The 21,049-nt window shown below is 40.6% G+C and overlaps 2 protein-coding genes across 2 annotated transcripts in view; both read left to right on the forward strand.

Annotated features, from left to right (window-relative positions):
• Positions 1 to 21,049, forward strand: part of LOC306962771 (uncharacterized protein) — a 1,040,752-nt gene that overhangs the window by 987,674 nt on the left and 32,029 nt on the right. The gene's annotated exons all lie outside the window — the stretch shown is intronic.
• On the forward strand, positions 2,806 to 13,524 carry LOC306963512 (complement C1q subcomponent subunit B-like; the record flags this gene model as incomplete). Its single annotated transcript, XM_079557085.1, has 5 exons — positions 2,806 to 2,907; positions 6,348 to 6,501; positions 6,568 to 6,796; positions 10,222 to 10,333; positions 13,321 to 13,524. Exons 1-5 carry the CDS (start codon positions 2,905 to 2,907, stop codon positions 13,522 to 13,524), a joined length of 702 nt encoding a protein of 233 aa, XP_079413211.1. The 5' UTR covers positions 2,806 to 2,904.

Consider the following 21,049-nt stretch of genomic DNA (forward strand, 5'->3'; position numbering starts at 1 on the left):
TGTGATATTGGGCTAAACAAAACCATTAAACCTGAAACTTGAACTTGAACTTAAAGCCAGAGTTCTTTTAAGGGTTTTTAAACGTCTTCATGGTCTTGGTCCTTCTTATCTTTCAGAACTGCTTTTACCTTACGAACCTTTTTATTTGAAATGTAATAATTCTACACAATTCTAACCGAACAACTGACCTTTTACTGTGAGACTGAGCTGCATGAAGGTTTTAAGCTTAAATAAAGGTGGGGCTCAATTTAAACCAATGCTAGTCGAAGGTTTTGCGGCACTAACTCCTGATCTACGGCCCTTCACCCTGTGTACGCTTCAATATGCCCCCCCCATGAAAAACGTTTGGACACCTCTGGTATAGATCAATACTGTTCACGTCATCTGATTTTTGTTTCATCATTTTTTGTTGGGTGTTCATTTTCGTAATTTTTTCGTCTAATTTTTGTCATTTTTTGGTCAAATTTTTATCAATTTTTTGTCACATTTTTGTCATTTCTTTTGTTCATTTTTTCTCAATTTCTTGTGACATTTTTGCCACTTTTTCATCAATTTTTTCTCACTTTTTTGTCACATTTTCATCATTGTTTTCATATCAGTTTTGTCATTCTTTGTACATTTTTTGTCATTTTTTTGTTACATTTTGGTCATATTTTTGGTGATTTTTTGTATATTTTTTCTCAATTTCTTGTGACATTTTTGCCACTTTTTCATCAATTTTTTGTTGGGTATTCAACTCATTGTAATTCATTTTTTTGGGCATTTTTTGTCACATTTTTGTCCTTTTTTCGTCTATTTTTTGTCATTTTTTGGTCAAATTTTTATCAATTTTTTGTCACATTTTTGTTATTTTTTGTCAAAGTTTTCTCACTTTTTTTGTTACATTTTGGTCATTTTTTATCAAATTTTTGTCATATTTTTGATTTTTTTTTGTCACATTTTGTTGTTTTTTTTGTCATTTTTTGTATATTTTTCTTCAATTTCTTGTGACATTTTTGCCACTTTTTCATCAATTTTTTGTCAATTTTTTGTCACATTTTGTCACATTTCCATCATTGTTTTCGTCTCAGTTTTGTCGCTATTTTCTCACCTTTTTTTCCAGAAGCTTTTGGATTGGGGTAAAGCCAAACTGGAGAAAATGTGCTCGGTTCAGGCGGGAGTTAAGGGGTTAAAAGAAAAAGCATCCACAAACAAAAATGTGCTGGAAAAGCAACAAAAAAGTGACAAAAACACAACAAAATGTGACGAAAACGTGACGACAAAGCGATGAAAAAACAATAACATGAAAAAACCCGAGTTGTTCATGACAGGTTTAACCTCAGCGACACTTGATGGATTGAACACAAATGTCCCAATAAATACAATAAAACTGATAAAGCTAAAGTTTCAGAGGTTGTACTTTTCCTTTTTAAAATCTGAGCTTATCATTGTGTTGTTATACGTCAATAGGACAATGTTACTTCCCATTAAAATGATGTTTTATCTGTATTATTGATTCTAGTTTAAGGCAAAACAAAAATGTCCTGAGATGAAATACTTTGGCTCAGTGTTAATGTCGTCGACTAAAATATTGAGTCTTAATTTTAGTCAAAGTGATATTTTTGTGACTAAAATTGGACTAAAACTAAATTAAAAGTTTCTCATGAGACTAAAACTGTGACTAAAATGTCCAGATGTTTTAGTGACTAAAATCAGACTAAATAAAAATGAAAAGGAGAGACTAAAATCATCCACACTTGTATTGAGCGTCTGAAAGAGCCTCAGATCATGTTTAAAGGATCAGCTCTGAGCTTTGGAACCCAGGGTGCTGAGGGCGCTGCAGCACCCCCTGGTGGATTGTTTGGGAACTGCAGGCAATGTTAACCCCTTAACTCCCACCTGAACCGAGCACATTTTCTCCAGCTTTACCCCAATCCAAAAGCTTCTGGAAAAAAGGTGTGAAAATAGCGACAAAACTGAGACGAAAACAAGGATGGAAATGTGACAAAAAAAATTACAAAAAATAACCAAAATGGACAAAAAATTGACAAAAAAGTGAGAAAAATTTGACGAAAAAGTGATAAGAATTTGACAATAAAATGCAAATAATTTGACAAAAAAAAGACAAAAAGTGGAAAAAAAATTGGACGAAAAAGTGACAAAAAAAGGATCAAAAAAATCGAATAATTTGACGAAAAAGTGACAAAAAATGACAAAAAAGTGGAAAAACAATTGGACGAAAAATTGAGAAAAAATGGACGAAAAAGTGACAAAAAAGTCCCGAAAATCTGACAAAAATGAGTCGACTGCCCGACAAAAAAAGTGATGAAAAAAAAACCTGATTTGAGGAAAAAGATCCATTTACTTTTGTAGGTCTTTCACATGAGGCGTTACACTGGCCTACAGGATTTGGGTAAAGCTGAACTGGAGAAAATGCTCTCGGTTCAGGCGGGAGTTAAGAGGTTAATAAATAGGATTAAGCACAGAAACAGTATTTTGGGGTAAATTTTGTCCCTCAGCGCCCCCAAACTAAAACATCTTCCCACGGCTCTGCTTGTTCATGTGGAGCAGCTCCATGAAGCAGAGGAGCAACATTAAATATGATTATAATCAATATCATCAATGCAAAGTCCACTCAATTCGTCTTAATTTTAGTCGACTAAAACTAGACTAAAATTGAAGATATTTTTTTGACAAAATCTCAACTAAAATTAAATTACAATTTTGTCCAAAGACTAAAACTAAATTAAAATATGTTGTCAAAATAACCACTGCTTGGCTGAACTCTTGGCACGGATCTCCTTTCTTCCTTTTTTTTGTAACAGTTTCACTTCCGCTGCAGTTTTTTTCCTTCACTCTCTTCACTTCATTTCTCGAACACAACATTCCTTTGGCTGGACAAACAAGAACAAATACGACCAGAAAATGGTGAGAGAGAACTTTACTTTTTATTTGTTTGACTGTGCTCGTGCCTGCAGGTCAGTGACGCAAACTGGAAAACAGAGCGTTATGTGCTGTGGATGATGCTGATCCGATCACTGAGTCGATTCTTTGTGTGGCTAATGTGTTTGTATTTGTCTATGCGTTTTTGCACTTTTTGCACATTTATGACCAGAAGAAGGGAATAAACTGCTGTGCGACTGTAGAGCTGGAACCAAAGACCTGCTGAGGGGTTTCTTAAGGGGGGCCAGACCTGAATCTAACGGTTATTGTCGAGCTTTTCCCCCCAGAGCTACAGCAGCCTGACTGATGCTAATGATGTGAAGAACACAGTGGATCAGTTATACTTCCAGGGACTGGCCATATGTCCATTCTGGAAGAGCAACAGAAGGGCCACCGGCTCCGGGGCCACCGGCTCCGGGGCCACCGGCTCCGGGGCCACCGGCTCCGGGGCCACCGGCTCCGGGGCCACCGGCTCCGGGGCCACCGGCTCCGGGGCCATCGGTCTGGCCCCTCACTGTACCGTAATCTTACCCCCGGGCGAAACCGAGCTTTGCCCAAATCTATAAGCTTAACCTCTTAAGTCCCGCCTGAACCGAGAGGATCTTTTTCCTCACGTCATCTGATTTTTTTTTTTTCATCATTTTTTTGTTGGGTATTCAACTCATTTTTGTAACTCATTTTTTTGTCTAATTTTTATCAATTTTTTTGTCTCTTTTTTGTCAAAGTTTTCTCACTTTTTTGTCACATTTCCATCATTGATTTCGTCTCAGTTTTGTCATTTTTTGCCACTTTTTTTTTTTTTTTTTTTTGTTTTCGCCAATTTATCAAATTGTTTTTTTTTTGTCACGTTTTCGTCATTTTTTGTACATTTTTTCTCAATTTCTTGTGACATTTTTGCCACTTTTTCATCTATTTTTTGTCACTTTTTTGTCACATTTTCATTATTGTTTTCGTCTCAGTTTTGTAATTTTTTGTCAAATTTCTGTCTTTTTTTTGTTACATTTTGGTCATTTTTTGTCTTTTTTTTTCTCAATTTCTTGTGACATTTTTGCCACTTTTTCATCAGTTTTTTGTCAATGTTTTCTCACTTTTTTGTCACATTTCCGTCATTGTTTTCGTCTCCGTTTTGTCGCTATTTTCTCACCTTTTTTCCAGAAGCTTTTGGATTGGGGTAAAGCCAAACTGGAGAAAATGTGCTCGGTTCAGGCGGGAGTTAAGGGGTTAAAAGAAAAGCATCAAAAAACAAAAATGCGCCGGAAAAGCAACAAAAAAGTGACAAAAACACAACAAAATGTGACGAAAACGTGACGACAAAGACAATGAAAAAAGCGATGAAAAAACAACAATAACATGAAAAAAACTTACTGAATTCATCCGTATCACCTTAAACCTTATAAATATTACAATGGGGAGAACCGACCCAACACAATGTCACACTTTACTGGTTGATGAGGGTTTATGGAAAAGAGCTTTGATCTGATGTATGTGTGACTCTGATTGTGGGATGTTCGGTTGATGAGCGGTGGATTCTGGGGGGAATATTGTGACGTTGTGTCTCCTGTATGTTTGTTAAGTGATGATGTCATAGCTCTACTTCCGGGTCCAACTTTATCGCCTTCACTGTTCTGGGATTGAGCTGATTTGAACCTGCTGTAGAGCCGACCACATCCGCCCCACTGTTAAAAATCTCGGGGTGACTTTTGATACTTGTTTCAAATTTGAAGAACACAGTGGATCAGTTATACTTCCTGGTGCGGACTGGCCACATGTCCTGTATTCTGGAAGAGCAACAGAAGGGCCACCGGCTCCGGGGCCACCGGCTCCGGGGCCACCGGCTCCAGGGCCACCGGCTCCGGGGCCACCGGTCTGGCCCCTCACTTTACCGTAATCTTACCCCCGGGCGTAACCGAGCTTTGCCCAAATCTAAAAGCTTAACCTCTTAACTTCCACCTGAACCGAGAGGATCTTTTTCCTCACGTCATCTGATTTTTTTTTCATCATTTTTTTGTTGGGCATTCAACTCATTTTTGTAACTCAAATTTTTTTGTCACATTTTTGTCATTTTTGTGACATTTTTGCCACTTTTTCATCAATTTTTTGTCACATTTTGTCAAAGTTTTGTCACTTTTTTGTCACATTTCCATCATTGTTTTCGTCTCAGTTTTGTCAATTTTTTATTTATTTTTTGTCACTTTTTTTTTTTTCATTTTTTCGTCAGTTTATCAAATTTTTGGCATTTTTTTTGTTACATTTTGGTCAAATTTTTATCACATTTTTGTCATATTTTTGATTTTTTTGTCATTTTTTGTAAATTTGTGACATTTTTGCCACTTTTTCATCAGTTTTTTGTCAATGTTTTCTCACTTTTTTGTCACATTTCCATCCTTGTTTTCGTCTCAGTTTTGTCTCTATTTTCTCACCTTTTTTCCAGAAGCTTTTGGATTGGGGTAAAGCCAAACTGGAGAAAATGTGCTCGGTTCAGGCGGGAGTTAAGGGGTTAAAAGAAAAGCATCAAAAAACAAAAATGCGCCGGAAAAGCAACAAAAAAGTGACAAAAACACAACAAAATGTGACGAAAACGTGACGACAAAGCGCTGAAAAAAGCGATGAAAAAACAACAATAACATGAAAAAAACTTACTGAATTCATCCGTATCACCTTAAACCTTATAAATATTACAATGGGGAGAACCGACCCAACACAATGTCACACTTTACTGGTTGATAAGGGTTTATGGAAAAGAGCTTTGTGACTCTGATTGTGGGATGTTCAGTTGATGAGCGGTGGATTCTGGGGGGAATATTGTGACGTTGTGTCTCCTGTATGTTTGTTAAGTGATGATGTCATAGCTCTACTTCCGGGTCCAACTTTATCGCCTTCACTGTTCTGGGATTGAGCTGATTTGAACCTGCTGTAGAGCCGACTACAACATCTGACCACACAGAAATATCACATGTACTCTGGATTTTCTTTAGTAAGCAGAGCCACCTTATCCAACGGGTGATTCGTTAATTTTCATGTCGTTTTTCATCGCACTTTTGTCACTCAACATTTTGACCCTTTTCCCAAGAGGCTGTTAGATTTGGGTAAAGCCGAACTTGACAAAATGTGCCCGGTTCAGGCGAGGGTTAAGAGGATAAAGATATCTTCATTTTGCCTGGAGAAACGGTGAGATTTGTTGTTGTTGTTCTGGCCTTTTGTCTGTTGTTTTTTCAGCAGGAGATTGAGATAAAGTTGTGTTTTTCTTGGGAACTCATTATTGTGATGTCGCGTATATTTCTCCTCCTCCTTCTTTTTTACTGCAGATCATATAAATCCAACCACTTGCTAAATAAATCTATGAATCACATAAACAGGCCTGCACAGTTTTATCACGTTATCTGAAACAAACACTCATGAGTTTGCTCTTTCCTCTCCGGGTAAAGGCCCCCTGCTGGCGGATCGCCGTGACCGCCCTGCTGGTGCTGATATCCGTGGGTCTGTGTCGGAGCCAGTGCGACGGTCCGGGGATTCCTGGGATCCCGGGAACTCACGGACCAAACGGCCGAGACGGCGCCACAGGAGAGCCTGGAGAACCGGGTGGGAACGGCGTCTTCACAACGTCAAAAAACTGAGCACGATCTCACCTCTGTCTCCTCCCTGCAGGTGAGGTGTTCGCTGCACTGCAGGGGCTGAAGGGAGACCCGGGGCCGCGGGGGCCCGTGGGACGCTCCGGACTGAAGGGGGACCGGGGTGTGGACGGCTCGGCTGGCTCCGCCGGGCGACGGGGACAGAAGGGACGGCCGTTCAGCTCCGCCATCCAGAGAGTGGTGTTCTCCCTGAAGCGAGAGATGAGCACCCTCCCTGAGAACGACCAACCCATGGACTTCAACAGGTGCGCGCCGGACTGAGGGGGGCCCGGGGGCTTTACCTTAATAAACCCCCCCTCGTCCCTGTGGGGGTGATACAAGTGTTTAAGGGGAGACACTACAGGCAAAACTCAATTTGTTCAGTTTTCAGGTTTTGGGTCAAATCTGTCTCTGAACATACAAGCTTTCACCCGGAAACAGAAAATATGCCTAATCTTCACAATAACATGTTTAAATGTTGCGCTGATTCAATGTTCCCCCATAGACTTATATGGGAGAACACAATTTCAAGGGCCTTTTTCTGCAAACACGTGTTTCTGTCATTGTGGCGACACTATGTCCACGTCAGTCGGACCTAAAGACTTCACATTTTCCAGCCTTGGACTGAACAACATTTGGAAGATTTTTTCAGAGGGAGTTTTTATTATTTAATCCCTTAAGCCCCATTTATTGAGTTTTTCATCAATTTTTTATCCATTTTTTGTCCTTTTTTTGTCACATTTTTGTCACATTTTTTTTTTTTTGTCATTTTTTTTAAATCAAATTTTTGTCACATTTTTGTCATTTTTTCATCAATTTTTCGTCACTTTTTGTCAATGTTTTCTCATTTTTTCGTCACATTTCTACCATTGTTTTCGTCTCAGTTTTGTTGCCATTTTCTCACCTTTTTTCCAGAAGCTTTTGGACTGGGGTAAAGCCAAACTCCATTTTTTTTAATCAAATTTTTGTCATGTTTTTGTAAAAAAATTTGTCCCATTTTTTGTCACTTTTTTGACATTTTTTTGTCTTTTTTTTTTTATCAAATTTTTGTCATGTTTTTCTAATTTTTTTCCACATTTTTTCATCCATTTTTTGTCCTTTTTTTGTCAAATTTTTATCATATTTTTGTAATATTTTTATTGAGTTTTGAATGTCAAAAAATAAGGCGAAAATTACATTTTTACACATTTTTCCACTAAAAAACAGCTTATTTTAAAACTAAACAAGAAATCCTAAATCCCCTCTGAGAAAGTCTTGGTAACTCATTCATCAATAAAATGAAACCATAAGTTTGAATGTAGCTCTGTCCATTATTCAGATTCCTTTGCCGAAAAGATGGGAAATTTGGGGCATTTTTAGGCATAAAACACCTTGTTCTGATATGAAAAGATAAAATGACGGAAATCTTGCCATGTATTTTTTTCTCTCATTTATGCCAGTGATCGACGGCAAAAGTCTCAAATTGATATCTGTAAATATACATTTTCTCCCTATTCACCTGCAGTGTCTCGCCTTAAGGGATGATTGGAGGGTCTTTCATCGCCCCCTGGTGTCTCTGGCCAGAAAACCATGTTTTCAACTTGACTGCCACCGGTCCAGAGTCACCAATACACACTAATGGAATCACGAAGTTTGAGTGAAAAATAATATTTCCATTGTGTAATTGGATGAACAATATCCCTCTGTCCCTTCACCTTTTCTGTCAGCGTAGGATTTACTCTCCAAGACAATTAATAAGTTATAAAATCGTAACTTACTACGACACCTGCAGTTGCGCTTAGAGGGAAGAGTTACTTATTCCTGCTTTAAAGGAACAGTCCAGCGTTTTTCCACACTGAGATATGTTCTTACCTGAGCTGTGACGAGTTCTTTAGGACCTGTCTGATCTTCAGTCACGTAAACACAGCGCAGACGGCGTTAGCATTTAGCCTCTCCCTCTCTCCTCTATAGCTCCAAAACAGGTCAAGATAGAAGCTACCAAGCTCTTCCACGTTTCCCCTATTTAAATATGGTTACGTGAAGTGTTCAACTACAAAGTATAATTACACAAAATTACACAATGTGGATTTTCTAAGCGGATAAAAGGGGGAACTATATTGTAAGGTGTAATAATACCAGGAGTAATTTGGCATCCGCACAGTAAAGTGAAGATTACTGCGCGGATTTCGAACTACTCCTGGTATTATTACGCCTTACAATATAGAGTTCGGGAAAGTCCACAGTTACCATGGAGATCCGCCATCTTTGCAGCTGTTAGATTCCTTGTTACATTTCCATCGACTAAAATCAGATAAAAACAGTATAAAAGGTCAGAAAAAAGGAATTGAACATCTCCATTAGCCACTGCAAAAAGTGCCCTACTAAAAACAAGGGAAAAAAATCTTAAAACAAGACATTCTGCCAATGGGTTCAGCATTTATTTTCTTGCTAAGAATTCTTATTTCTAGAATATTTTTCTCATCATAAAACAAGAAAGAAACACTAAATTTAAGCAAATAAATCGCTAGAATTAAGCAAAATGTCTCAGAAAATGGAATAATTTAAGGAAAACATTCTTATTTAGTGAAAAATTGTGGATATTTTACTTAAATGTTTCTTGATTTAAGCAAAATGTTCTAAATTACTCACATTTTTGAGCAAAATGCTCTTAATAAATACGGAAAGTATTGCCGCGCCCGGAGACCCGTCTCCATGATGTGGAGCCAGGCTGATGGTCAGAATCACCTGCTGGAGGATTCACCTATTGTACATGTTTTTAGTGGTAGACACGGGGAGAACATGCTCCACACAGAAAGGCCCCGTCCTGGTGGGAATCGAACCCGGGACCTTCGAGCTGTGAAGCTGAGGCTCTAACCGCTGTGCCACCGAGCCGCCCACTTTAAAGAATGGAATGTTTTATCTCTCTGTGAGAAGCAGTTCTGACATTAAGAGTTGTTGATCTGAGTTTTTCTTAAAATAAGAAAAAATATTCTTTGTCTAAAACTGAAGAAGATTCAAAAAGTTTTTCTTTCTTGTTAGAAAAATATCATGTTTTTAGCAAATTTATCTGAACAAGAAATGGCCAGATTTTATTTCCTAAAACAAGATTTTTTTTCTCAAGAAAACTTTGCTCAGTGAAACATTATTACTTTTTAGGGGAAAAATAAGAACTTATTTCTTAAAGTAAGACATGTTTTACTTGCTTAGAATCCACTTTTTGCAGTGTGTTACTGCTTGTAAATACATCTAACTCACTGTGGTGTCCAAGTGTTTTAACTTTTAAAATCTTTAAAATCCTATAATGCTTAGCGATATGACATCACATTCCCAAACTATAGTTCCCCCTTTATCCACTTAGAAAATCCACATTGTTTAATTGTGTGTAATTATACTTTGTAGTGGAACACTTCACGTAACCATATTTAAATAGGGGAAACGTGGAAGAGCTTGGTAGCTTCTATCTTGACCTGTTTTGGAGCTATAGAGGAGAGAGGGAGAGGCTAAATGCTAACGCCGTCTGTGCTGTGTTTACGTGACTGAAGATCAGACAGGTCCTAAAGAACTCGTCAAAGCTCAGGTAAGAACATATCTCAGTGTGGAAAAACGCTGGCCTGTTCCTTTAAGATGAAGTTATCAAGTCTACACCTGGTTTAGATTTGTCGCAGTTAGATAATGAGGCCTTTCTGATTTAAATGCTTTTCTTGTGTCCCAGGCCAATCCTGCCAGACCCAGATCTTCAGGAAGAGATTCTGACAAACGGCTCTTTCGTTTGTAAGATTCCGGGAGTCTACTTCTTCAGCTTCCACATCTCGGCCAAACCCAGAGTGAGTTCAGCCTGAGGTATCTTGTGTAGAAACAGTGCTTTCGTCAGTCGCCCGTGGGCGTCGGCCGTGGGCGTCGCCCGTGGGCGTCGGCAGAGGCGGCGTCGCCACGAACTGCACTGACGACAAGCAGGGCCGGGACTGAAAAACAGCCCTGGACTCTGACCAGCCCGGCCCAAATTAGCGTAATTGTGACACTTCCACAAATACATATTTCAACCTCTGACCCCCCGCCTTAACCTGTCCTCTTTGGCTATTATATAGGTCTGTGTAACACCTCATTTGAAAGCTAAGACCCACAAAACTGATCTATTCCTCGCGCTGTTGCTGTGTCACCTTTTGTATGTTTTCTTTTTTCTTTGTCACATTTTTGTTGCATTTTTGTCACATTTTTGTTGATTTTTTGTAATTTTTTTGTAGAATTTTTGTTGCATTTTTGTCACATTTTTGTGACAAGCTAACACACAAGCTAACACACACGCTAACACACAAGCTAACACACACGCTAACACACAAGCTAACACACAAGCTAACACACACGCTAACACACAAGCTAACACACACACACTAACTCACCGCTCTGTCCTGGCCTCCCCGTCACATTGGGGACTCGCGTTCACAAACTTCCATCAGAGACGGTCACAGAAAAACACTGTTCTGGTGAAAGTCGCTGAATCCTGGAGAGAAATTCCACTTTCTGGCGAGCGGCCTCTTCTTTAGGAAGAGTTGAATAAAGTCCTGACCTCTCGCAGCCAAACGTGCTTTTCTCCGTGACATCATCGTTAGGTAAGAATAAGGAACAGGCGTTTCCAGAGCAGGTTAGAAAGAGCTCCTTCTTCACATCCTTCAGTGCAAACATGACGTCTGTTCAGACGCTCAGGGGTGCGTTTGTTTTGCGTTTGTTTTGTGTTTCTTTTCAGCCCTGACCTGGAAGTGTTTCCTTTCCTTTCCTTTTTTTTTTTTTTTTTTTTTTTAAAGCTGTTTTATAAATTAAAATCAGGCCGTAAGGCATTACTTTACAGAAGTTGTGATCTTCCTGTTTGACACTATGACGTAAAAATCGTCAGAGTGTCACAGCTCTGTGGTTCACCAGCAGAGGGCGCAGCAGCTGCTCAGACAGCAGGATGCAGGAGGATTGCTGAGAACCGTTAGCCTGGCTAACTCCAGACTAAAATCACAAGTGATATTTAGTCTGGGGACACCAATCCATTTCCTCGTAGGAGAGGTGTGGTTTACGAATGTCTATCATGCGTCTGCACGAGGCCACAGCCAATCACATCATCGTATCCGATGACGTATGACGTACTCGCTGTAAACTTTTGAGCTAAACTATTTACAACACGGCCTAAAGCTCGATCGAAAAATACCATCGCGTCTGCTGTCGTCATGTTGGATCCTTAAATAAACGTTTGTTTTTTTATCCGTAAAGAAACTACAAGCTTCCGTATATCGAATAGCGCGTCATCGTCTTGCCGTCCCTCCTCGCTCTGTGATTGGTTCCCAAATCTATGCAAACATTTGGGCCATGGTCCCCAGGCTGTTGTGCAGTTCAAATGATTCGAGCGCACACAGCAGCCTGGCGTTAGCCCGGTTAGAGAACTGTGTGAATGAAGCTGGGGGTGTTTTTGATAAGGAAATAGCGTAACAACATGACTAAAAGCTCCAAAAAGTCATTTATGCAGGATATAGGTCCTTTAATATAGAAGGTGCACAAAAACCTCACTAGAGCTCTGTGGAATCAGCTTAGAAATATTCCTACAGAGCTTCCAGATATTTGATCCGTTCTTGCTTCTTCTTCCGTCATATTTTGCTCGATGTTCAATGACACATTTAGGCCCCGGCGTCTTCCTCGATTTGCCTCGTCTGCTGCTTGTGTTGTCCACCTTCCAGTCTGTCCTCCTTTCTCCCAGTCTAATAAATCCTTTTGGTCCTCAAATCGCCCATCTCACTCATCTTTCTCTGATACTGTGCTTGTAATGACACTCAGGACTTTGCATTTCTGCCTCAGTACCAAGGCCGTGGGAACCCAGGGTGCTGAGGGCGCTGCAGCACCCCCTGGTGGATAGTTTGTGAACTGCAGGCAATATTAACCCCTTAACTCCCACCTGAACCGAGACCATTTTCTCCAGCTTTACCCCAATCCAAAAGCTTCTGGAAAAAAGGTGTGAAAATAGCAACAAAATTGAGACGAAAACAAGGATGAAAATGTGACAAAATAGTGACGAAAAAAGTGACGAAAAAATGTGACGAAAAAATGTGACGAAAAATGACAAAAAATGAACAAAAAAAGACACAAAAAAAAGACAAAAAAATGAACAAAAAATGACAAAAAAATGACAAAAAATGACTAAAAAAAGAACAAAAAAAGACAAAAAAAAAAGACAAAAAAATGAACAAAAAATGACTAAAAAATGACTAAAAAAAGACAAAGACAAAAAAAGACAAAAAATGAACAAAAAAAAGAACAAAAAAAAGAACAAAAAAAAGAACAAAAAAAAGAACAAAAAATGACAAAAAATGACAAAAAATGACAAAAAACAAAACAAGAAAAAAAAAGAGAAAAAATGAAAAAAAAAAAATTACCAAAAAAAAGAACAAAAAAAGACAAAAAATTACAAAAAAAAGAACAAAAAATGACACAAAAAAATGACAAAAACGAAAAAAAAAGGCAAAAAATGAGTTGAAAACCCCCCCAAAAAAAGATGGAAAAAAATCTGACGTGAGGAAAAAGATCCATTTAGTTTTGTAGGTCTTTCAAATGAGGCGTTACACTGGCCTACAGGATTTGGGTAAAGCTGAACTGGAGAAAATGCTCTCGGTTCAGGCGGGAGTTAAGAGGTTAATAAACAGGATTCATGCACAGAAACAGTATTTTGGGGGTACATTTTGTCCCTCAGGGCCCCCTCACTAAAACATCTTCCCACGGCTCTGCTCAGTAGTTCTTATCCTCTGAGCTGAGATGAGCCTCTGACGGCCCCGTTCCTCCGCAGGTGTGTCTGAAGCTGGTGAAGAACTCGGCCGAGCAGATGTCCCTGTGCGATAACGGGGATGGTTTCCTGGTCACCTCCAGCTCGGCCGTGCTCCCCCTCCTGGCCGGGGACAGCGTTTCTCTGCAGACCACGAAGTACAACAGCATCGTGACCACCACAGGGGCCAGCCACATCTTCAACGGCTTCCTCATCTCCAAGGACTGAACCAGATCCAGAACCTTCTGCTTTCTGAGGCTTCTCTTCCTCTTTCTGTCCAGGCACGTGTTTGTTGCACGACTTCAATAAAGGAGAAGATAGTGAATCATGAAATACTGCAGAGTGTGATTAAAGGTTAAAACTGTGCTGAACTACTAGACCAGCCTTCCCTGTCTGAGTAACTTTTTGAAGTATTTGTACCTCTATGAGTTGGTTTATCACAGAGCAGGGGAGAGTCCACAAAAGAGTCCACTGCTCATCAACAGAACGTCCCACAAGAGCCACACTTACATTAAACGAAAGCTCCAACCCTTGACTTAAAGGACCAGGCCACCGTTTTTACACACTGAGATATGTTCTTACCTTAGTGTAGCAGAGCCAGGTTTTTACCCTTAGCTTTAAGACACACAGATAAGTTCCATTGGTTAAGCAGGATTTATTTGTTACAAAATGTTTTTCTTTCATTTCATGAGTATGCTTGATTTAAAACCTCTAGCACAGATGTTTAGTCCATGAGATACGGATCTCACATTTAGGGTAAGAGTCCAACAAGTCCCTGCCGACCGCTGGACAGACCCAACTCACACACATGTAGAGGGAAGACAAGACAGTGATGGTGCTGCTGCCTGCGCCTCTTAAAGGAACAGGCCACCGTTTTTACACACTGAGATATGTTCTTACCTAACCTTAGCCGAGTTAATATATCCCCGTCTGGTCTTTGTCCGTGCGCTCACACATACGCAGCCTCTCCCACATGTCACATAGCTCCAAAAAAGCTCACGATAGAAGCTACCAAGCTCTTCCACGTGTTCCCTATTTAAATAAAGTTACGTGAAGTGTTTTCATGCGAAGTATATTTACACAGAAATGTAACATGTTGATTTTATAAGCAAATAAAAAGGAGGACTATATTGTGAGGCGTAATGATACGAGGAGCAAAACGTCCGCGCAGTAACTCCTAAAGGTTATTGACGGAAGTGAGCGGGGAAGTCTTTAGGAGTTACTGCGCGGACGTTTTGCTCCTCGTATCATTACGCCTCACAATATAGTCCTCCTTTTTATCTGCTTATAAAATCCACATGTTACATTTCTGTGTAAATATACTTCGCATGAAAACACTTCACGTAACTTTATTTAAATAGGGAACACGTGGAAGAGCTTGGTAGCTTCTATCGTGAGCTTTTTTGGAGCTATATGACATGTGGGAGAGGCTGCGTATGTGTGAGCGCACGGACAAAGACCAGACGGGGATATATTAACTTGACTAAGGTTAGGTAAGAACATATCTCAGTATGTAAAAACGGTGGCCTATTCCTTCAAAAAGGAATGCATACTATTAACAGTTACATATATGTTGGTCTTTGCTACTCGCCGCTAGAGTTGAAAACATACCAGTTAGCGCAACCTTTCGTGCGCTGAACCAGGGAACACGCTCAACAGGACCATCGGGAACTGCACACCCAATACTGCGATGCTACAGCGATGCTACAGCGCTGCTACAGCGATGCTACAGCGATGCTACAGCGATGCTACAGCCATGCTACAGCGCTGCTACAGCGATGCTACAGCGATGCTACAGCGATGCTACAGCGATGCTACAGCGATGCTACAGCCATGCTACAGCGCTGCTACAGCGATGCTACAGCGATGCTACAGCGATGCTACAGCCATGCTACAGCGATGCTACAGCGATGCTACTGCGATGTTACTGCGATGCTACTGCGATGCTACAGCGATGCTACAGCCATGCTACAGCGCTGCTACTGCGATGCTACAGCGCTGCTACTGCGATGCTACAGCGCTGCTACTGCGATGCTACTGCGATGCTACAGCGCTGCGCCACGACGCGCTCCCGTGAAGGGCCCACAGCAACACTAACACAGTAAACAAACAAACAAACAAACAAACAAACAAACAAACAAACAAACAAACAAACACAAGAAAACACTCATCAGGGCGAGTGTAAAGGATGAATTTAAAATGTTGCAGAGATATCTACCTGTCGGACAGAGCAGACCAGCGCCGGCACCAGGTACAACAGGCAGCAGGAGATACACAAGGTCAGAGGGCAAGCAACACTAACCCGAGGCCTTTTATAGTGCGCCTCTAGTGGCGCGCGCAGGAACAACACTACCACAAATGACTCACATCACCACCTGAGCTTTGACGAGTTCTTTAGGACCTGTCTGATCTTCAGTCACGTAAACACAGCGCAGACGGCGTTAGCATTTAGCCTCTCCCTCTCTCCTCTATAGCTCCAAAACAGGTCAAGATCAATGGCCGCTGGCTGCCCTGCTTTTTGACCACGAACGTGGGGGCCGCCATTGCTCCGCCGTTGCTGCAGTACCTCCATATCGCCGCTAGGCCCCCATTGAAAAGCATTGGACTTTAGACACGTTAAAAACTACTTTAAAGCCTGGTTTCAATTGTTTCAACGCTAGACTAGGCTGATCTTCCTCCTGAGATAACGCTGGGTTAATCACAATATATGAAACCAGGCTGGTTTTCGTAATATGAATTTTTGAAATCTCGTACTTAATGAGGCTCGGACTGTTAGCATTGGAGCAGCGCGAGCTACACGTCACGCAAGGGCGGAGTCTACGGTGAAAATCCCGCCCGTATGCCCTTTTTAGGAACATGCTTCGTCAGAGCTGGGGAGGAGGAGTCTGTAAATCCGCCATGAATTGCCCCACGGCCGTGGTCATTCTGGTAAACGGGGAGGAGTGAGGAGGAGACGTCAATTTTTTCTACAGTCTATGGTCAAGATAGAAGCTACCAAGCTCTTCCACGTTTTCCCTGTTTAAATATGGTTACGTGAAGTGTTCCACTACAAAGTATAATTACACACAATTAAACAATGTGGATTTTCTAAGCGGATAAAAGGGGGAACTATATTGTAAGGAGTAATAATACCAAGAGTAGTTTGGCAGTGCCCGACTAAAAACAAGGGAAAAAATCTTAAAATAAGACATTTTGTTTTAAGGAAAAAATTCTGCCAATGGGGTCAGCATTTTTTTCTTGCTAAGAATTCTTATTTCTAGAATATTTTTCTTCATAAAACAAGAAAGAAAAACTAAATTTAAGCAAATAAACAACTAGAATTAAGAAAAATGTCCTCAGGAAATGGAATAATTTAAGGAAAACATTCTTATTTAGTGAAACATTGTGGATATTTGACTTAAATGTTGCTTGATTTAAGCAAAATGTTCTAAATGACTCACATTTTTGAGCAAAATGTTCTTAATAAATACTAATATTTAAGGAAAGTATTGCAGCGCCCGGAGACCCGCCTCCATGATGTGGAGTCAGGCTGATGGTCAGAATCACCTATTATACATGTTTTAGTGGTAGACACGGGGAGAACATGCTCCACACAGAAAGGCCCCGTCCTGGTGGGAATCGAACCCAGGACCTTCGAGCTGTGAAGCTGAGGCTCTAACCGCTGTGCCACCGAGCCGCCCACTTTAAAGAATGGAATGTATTATCTCTCTGTGAGAAGCAGTTCTTACAGTAAGAGTCATTGATCTTAGTTAAAAAAAAAAAAAAAAATAAGAAAAAATATTCTTTGTCTAAAACTGAAGAAGATTCAAAAAGTTTTTCTTTCTTGTTACAATAAAAATCTGTTAGGATTTGCTAAATTGGATCCATGAACAGACACAGCAAACCAAAGCGCGGTTCGAAGTAAATTTAATCACAGAAATTGTCCCAGTGGCTTGGCTTGGTCCTGGGGCTCCGGAGCAGGCTCGGGTCCGCAACATAGACGGAACAATCCCACCATGAGCCGAGGTGAGTCTGAGGCTGCGTCCGAAACGGGCAGATTGCTAAGAGCTCTTACGCCAAACCGGATGTGCGTCAGCGTCCGCCATGGCAAGTTGCCTCCGAATTGGTAAGTCAGTTAGGAAGTAGTTAGGAAAAGGAGCCTTGATGCTAACTATCATAGCCACTTTAGCATAGGGACCTCTGATGCTAACTATCATAGCCACTTTAGCATAGGGACCTCTGATGCTAACTATCATGGCCACTTTAGCATAGGGACCTCTGATGCTAACTATCATAGCCACTTTAGCATAGGGACCTCTGATGCTAACTATCATGGCCACTTTAGCATAGGGACCTCTGATGCTAACTATCATGGCCACTTTAGCATAGGGACCTCTGATGCTAACTATCATGGCCACTTTAGCATAGGGACCTCTGATGCTAACTATCATAGCCACTTTAGCATAGGGACCTCTGATGCTAACTATCATAGCCACTTTAGCATAGGGACCTCTGATGCTAACTATCATAGCCACTTTAGCATAGGGACCTCTGATGCTAACTATCATAGCCACTTTAGCATAGGGACCTCTGATGCTAACTATCATAGCCACTTTAGCATAGGGACCTCTGATGCTAACTAACCAGTGATTAGGAGCTATGTGCCATCCCACAAGCCACTGCGCCAAATCCCCCCACCCCCCACCCCCCTCGCCCCCACCCTCGAGTGATTCATGCGCAACCACTGTTGATTGACAGGAGCACATTTAATAATAAAAATAATAATAATTAAAAAGTAAGATTCTGCACAAGCCAAACTTTATAAAGTGATAAATCCATGTTGTCGTCCCCACAGCTCAGTCACATGTCAGAGTTAAAGAGGAAACTCAGGAAACGGATTAAATGCTTTTGTTTTCATTTAGTAGAAACTTAAGCCACATGGATCATTTGCTGCTGTCGCTTTAAGAAACAGCTGCTGAAATAAAATAACACTAAAGGGAAATGTTTGGATCATTTGGATTTATTTTTCTCCTTAAATGTCTTTGTTTGGACACTATGTTGTTGTTTGACACTAGGGGGCGACATGCACTTTTGTTTGGCCTGCACTCCACCAATAACTTTAAAGAAGTTCCCGAACGGCACAGATCTAACAGTCGACCCATGAAAGGTTCAGGAGTTAGATGCTAAAGTTAGTGCTTAGAGGAGACAATGTGATGGTTTCGGATTGAGTCTGAGGTCTTTGTATTGCACTGATGAGCAAATGGAGTCAGGTGTGCCTGCTCGGAGTCCACGCCCCCACCAGGACCAAGCCTAAAAACACAAACAAAAGAGCCACAAGAGGGCGACAAAACACAAGCATACAGGGCCAAAACATGACAAAAATCAGCATGTTTTTAGCAAATTTATCTGAACAAGAAATGGCTGGATTTTATTTCCTAAAACAAGATTGTTTTTCTCAAGAAAACTTTGCTCGGCACAAGATCCGGTCCATAAGCTCCATATGACAACCAGCCCCACCCGAGACAACCAGCCCCACCTGAGACAACCAGCCCCACCTGAGACAACCAGCCCCACCTGAGACAACCAGCCCCACCTGAGACAACCAGCCCCACCTGAGACAACCTGCCCCACCTGAGACAACCAGCCCCACCTGAGACAACCAGCCCCACCTGAGACAACCAGCCCCACCTGAGACAACCAGCCCCACCTGAGACAACCAGCCCCACCTGAGACAACCAGCCCCACCTGAGACAACCAGCCCCACCTGAGACAACCAGCCCCACCTGAGACAACAAGCCCCACCTGTGACAACCAGCCCCACCTGAGACAACCTGAGACAACCAGCCTCTCAATCACCGTTTCATTCAAAGCTACGATCTTTATCTCTCATCTAAATATGAAAAACAGTTTAAAAAAGACACAAAAACATTTCCTCATTTCAATGTAAACACAAAGATGTCAAGTCACAGCGCCCCCTAGAGTGGCGATAAAAAGCAATGTGACAAACAGCCCCGACCGTTTACTTCTACTGCAGTAATATTACTTTGAAAAATGAGACTTTTAGACTCATACTTGTAGTTTTTGGGTCCACTCTTTATCTATGAGTGAAATGTTACACTTGAGTGAATCTTTTGGCTTCTACACCTGATCGTGTTTCAGTCGTGGTGATAAAAGTGCTCGGACAACAGTTCAGGAAGGAGCTGGTGAATGATTCATGGGAGGATCAGGTGAGACATTAACCTCGAACAGAAAAGAGGAAACAGAAAGGTGTTAACGCGGCTGAGGTGTTCGTGAACTCCGTTAGTTTTCATGTCAGGCTGAATCTCCACAAAGAGTTCAGGAGCAACAGCACGATGAGACTGAAGCTGAAGAAGAAGAAGAAGAAGAAGAAGAAGAAGAAGAAGAAGAAGAAGAAGAAGAAGAAGAAGAAGAAGAAGAAGAAGAAGTTGTTGTTTTCAGGTCTTTCCTTCGTCCAACCGTCCTCGCTCGCACACAAGGCCGTGGGAACCCAGGGCGCTGCAGCACCCCCTGGTGGATAGTTTGTGAACCGCAGGCAATATTAACCCCTTAACTCCCGACTGAGCCGAGCACATTTTGTCCAGCTTTACCCCAATCCAAAAGCTCCTGGGAAAAAGGTGTGAAAATAGCGACAAAACTGAGACGAAAACAAGGATGGAAATGTGACAAATATTTTTGAAAAAATGACAAAAAATTGACGAAAAATTGAGAAAAAATGGACGAAAAAGTGATAAGAATTTGACCAAAAAATGCGAAAACACTGACGAAAAAGTGACAAAATATTTACAAAAAATGACAAAAATGGACAAAAAAATTGACGAAAAAATTGATGAAAAAGTGATACAAATTTGACAAAAAATGCGAAGAATTTGACCAAAAAATTGACGAAAAAAGTGACGAAAAAAAGAACGAAAAAAAAGAACAAAAAATGGCAAAAAAAATGACAAGAAAAGACCAAAAATTACAAAAAAAATTACAAAAAAATGACAAAAAAATGACAAAAAAAGAACAAAAAATGACAAAAAAAGAGGAAAAAAAAGAGAAAAAAAAAGAGAAAAAACGAGAAAAAACGAGAAAAAGACGAGAAAAAGACGACAAAAAAAGAGAAAAAACGACAAAAAAAATGACAAAAAACGACAAAAAAAATGACAAAAAACGACAAAAAAAATGACCAAAAAATGAACAAAAAATGAACAAAAAAAAGACAAAAAATGAACAAAAAAAAGACAAAAAAAGAACAAAAAATGACCAAAAAAAAGACAAAAAAAGGCAAAAAATGAGTTGAAAACCCCCCCCAAAAAAAGATGGAAAAAAATCTGACGTGAGGAAAAAGATGAGGCGTTACACTGGCCTACAGGATTTGGGTAAAGCTGAACTAGGCGGAGTTAAGAGGTTAATAAATAGGATTCATGCACTGAACTGAACTGAACTACATTACCCAGGATGCTCGGGAGTCCCATGATCGACTACGAGGCTTTTGATTGGTGGAGCTTCACGTGTTTATTTATTGTAACGTAGACGACATATTATAAACAATGTATTCAAACATAAAGCAGGCAGAGAGTGGACGTTTTATCCAGATCTGACACTGAGAGGAAGAAAAACGATCCAATTAAAGGAACCACCATCATTTTTATCCCATTATCAGATTCAGATTGTTTAACAGTGAAATAATATAGAACTTTTGTCTGAAAGTAACAGAAACTGGCCGTGTTTGCTGAAAACCTGGTTGCCTTGACCAGCGGGCGCGATGTGG

Source organism: Gobius niger (assembly GCF_951799975.1).
Source record: "Gobius niger genome assembly, chromosome: 5".
Taxonomy (NCBI): Eukaryota; Metazoa; Chordata; class Actinopteri; order Gobiiformes; family Gobiidae; genus Gobius; species Gobius niger.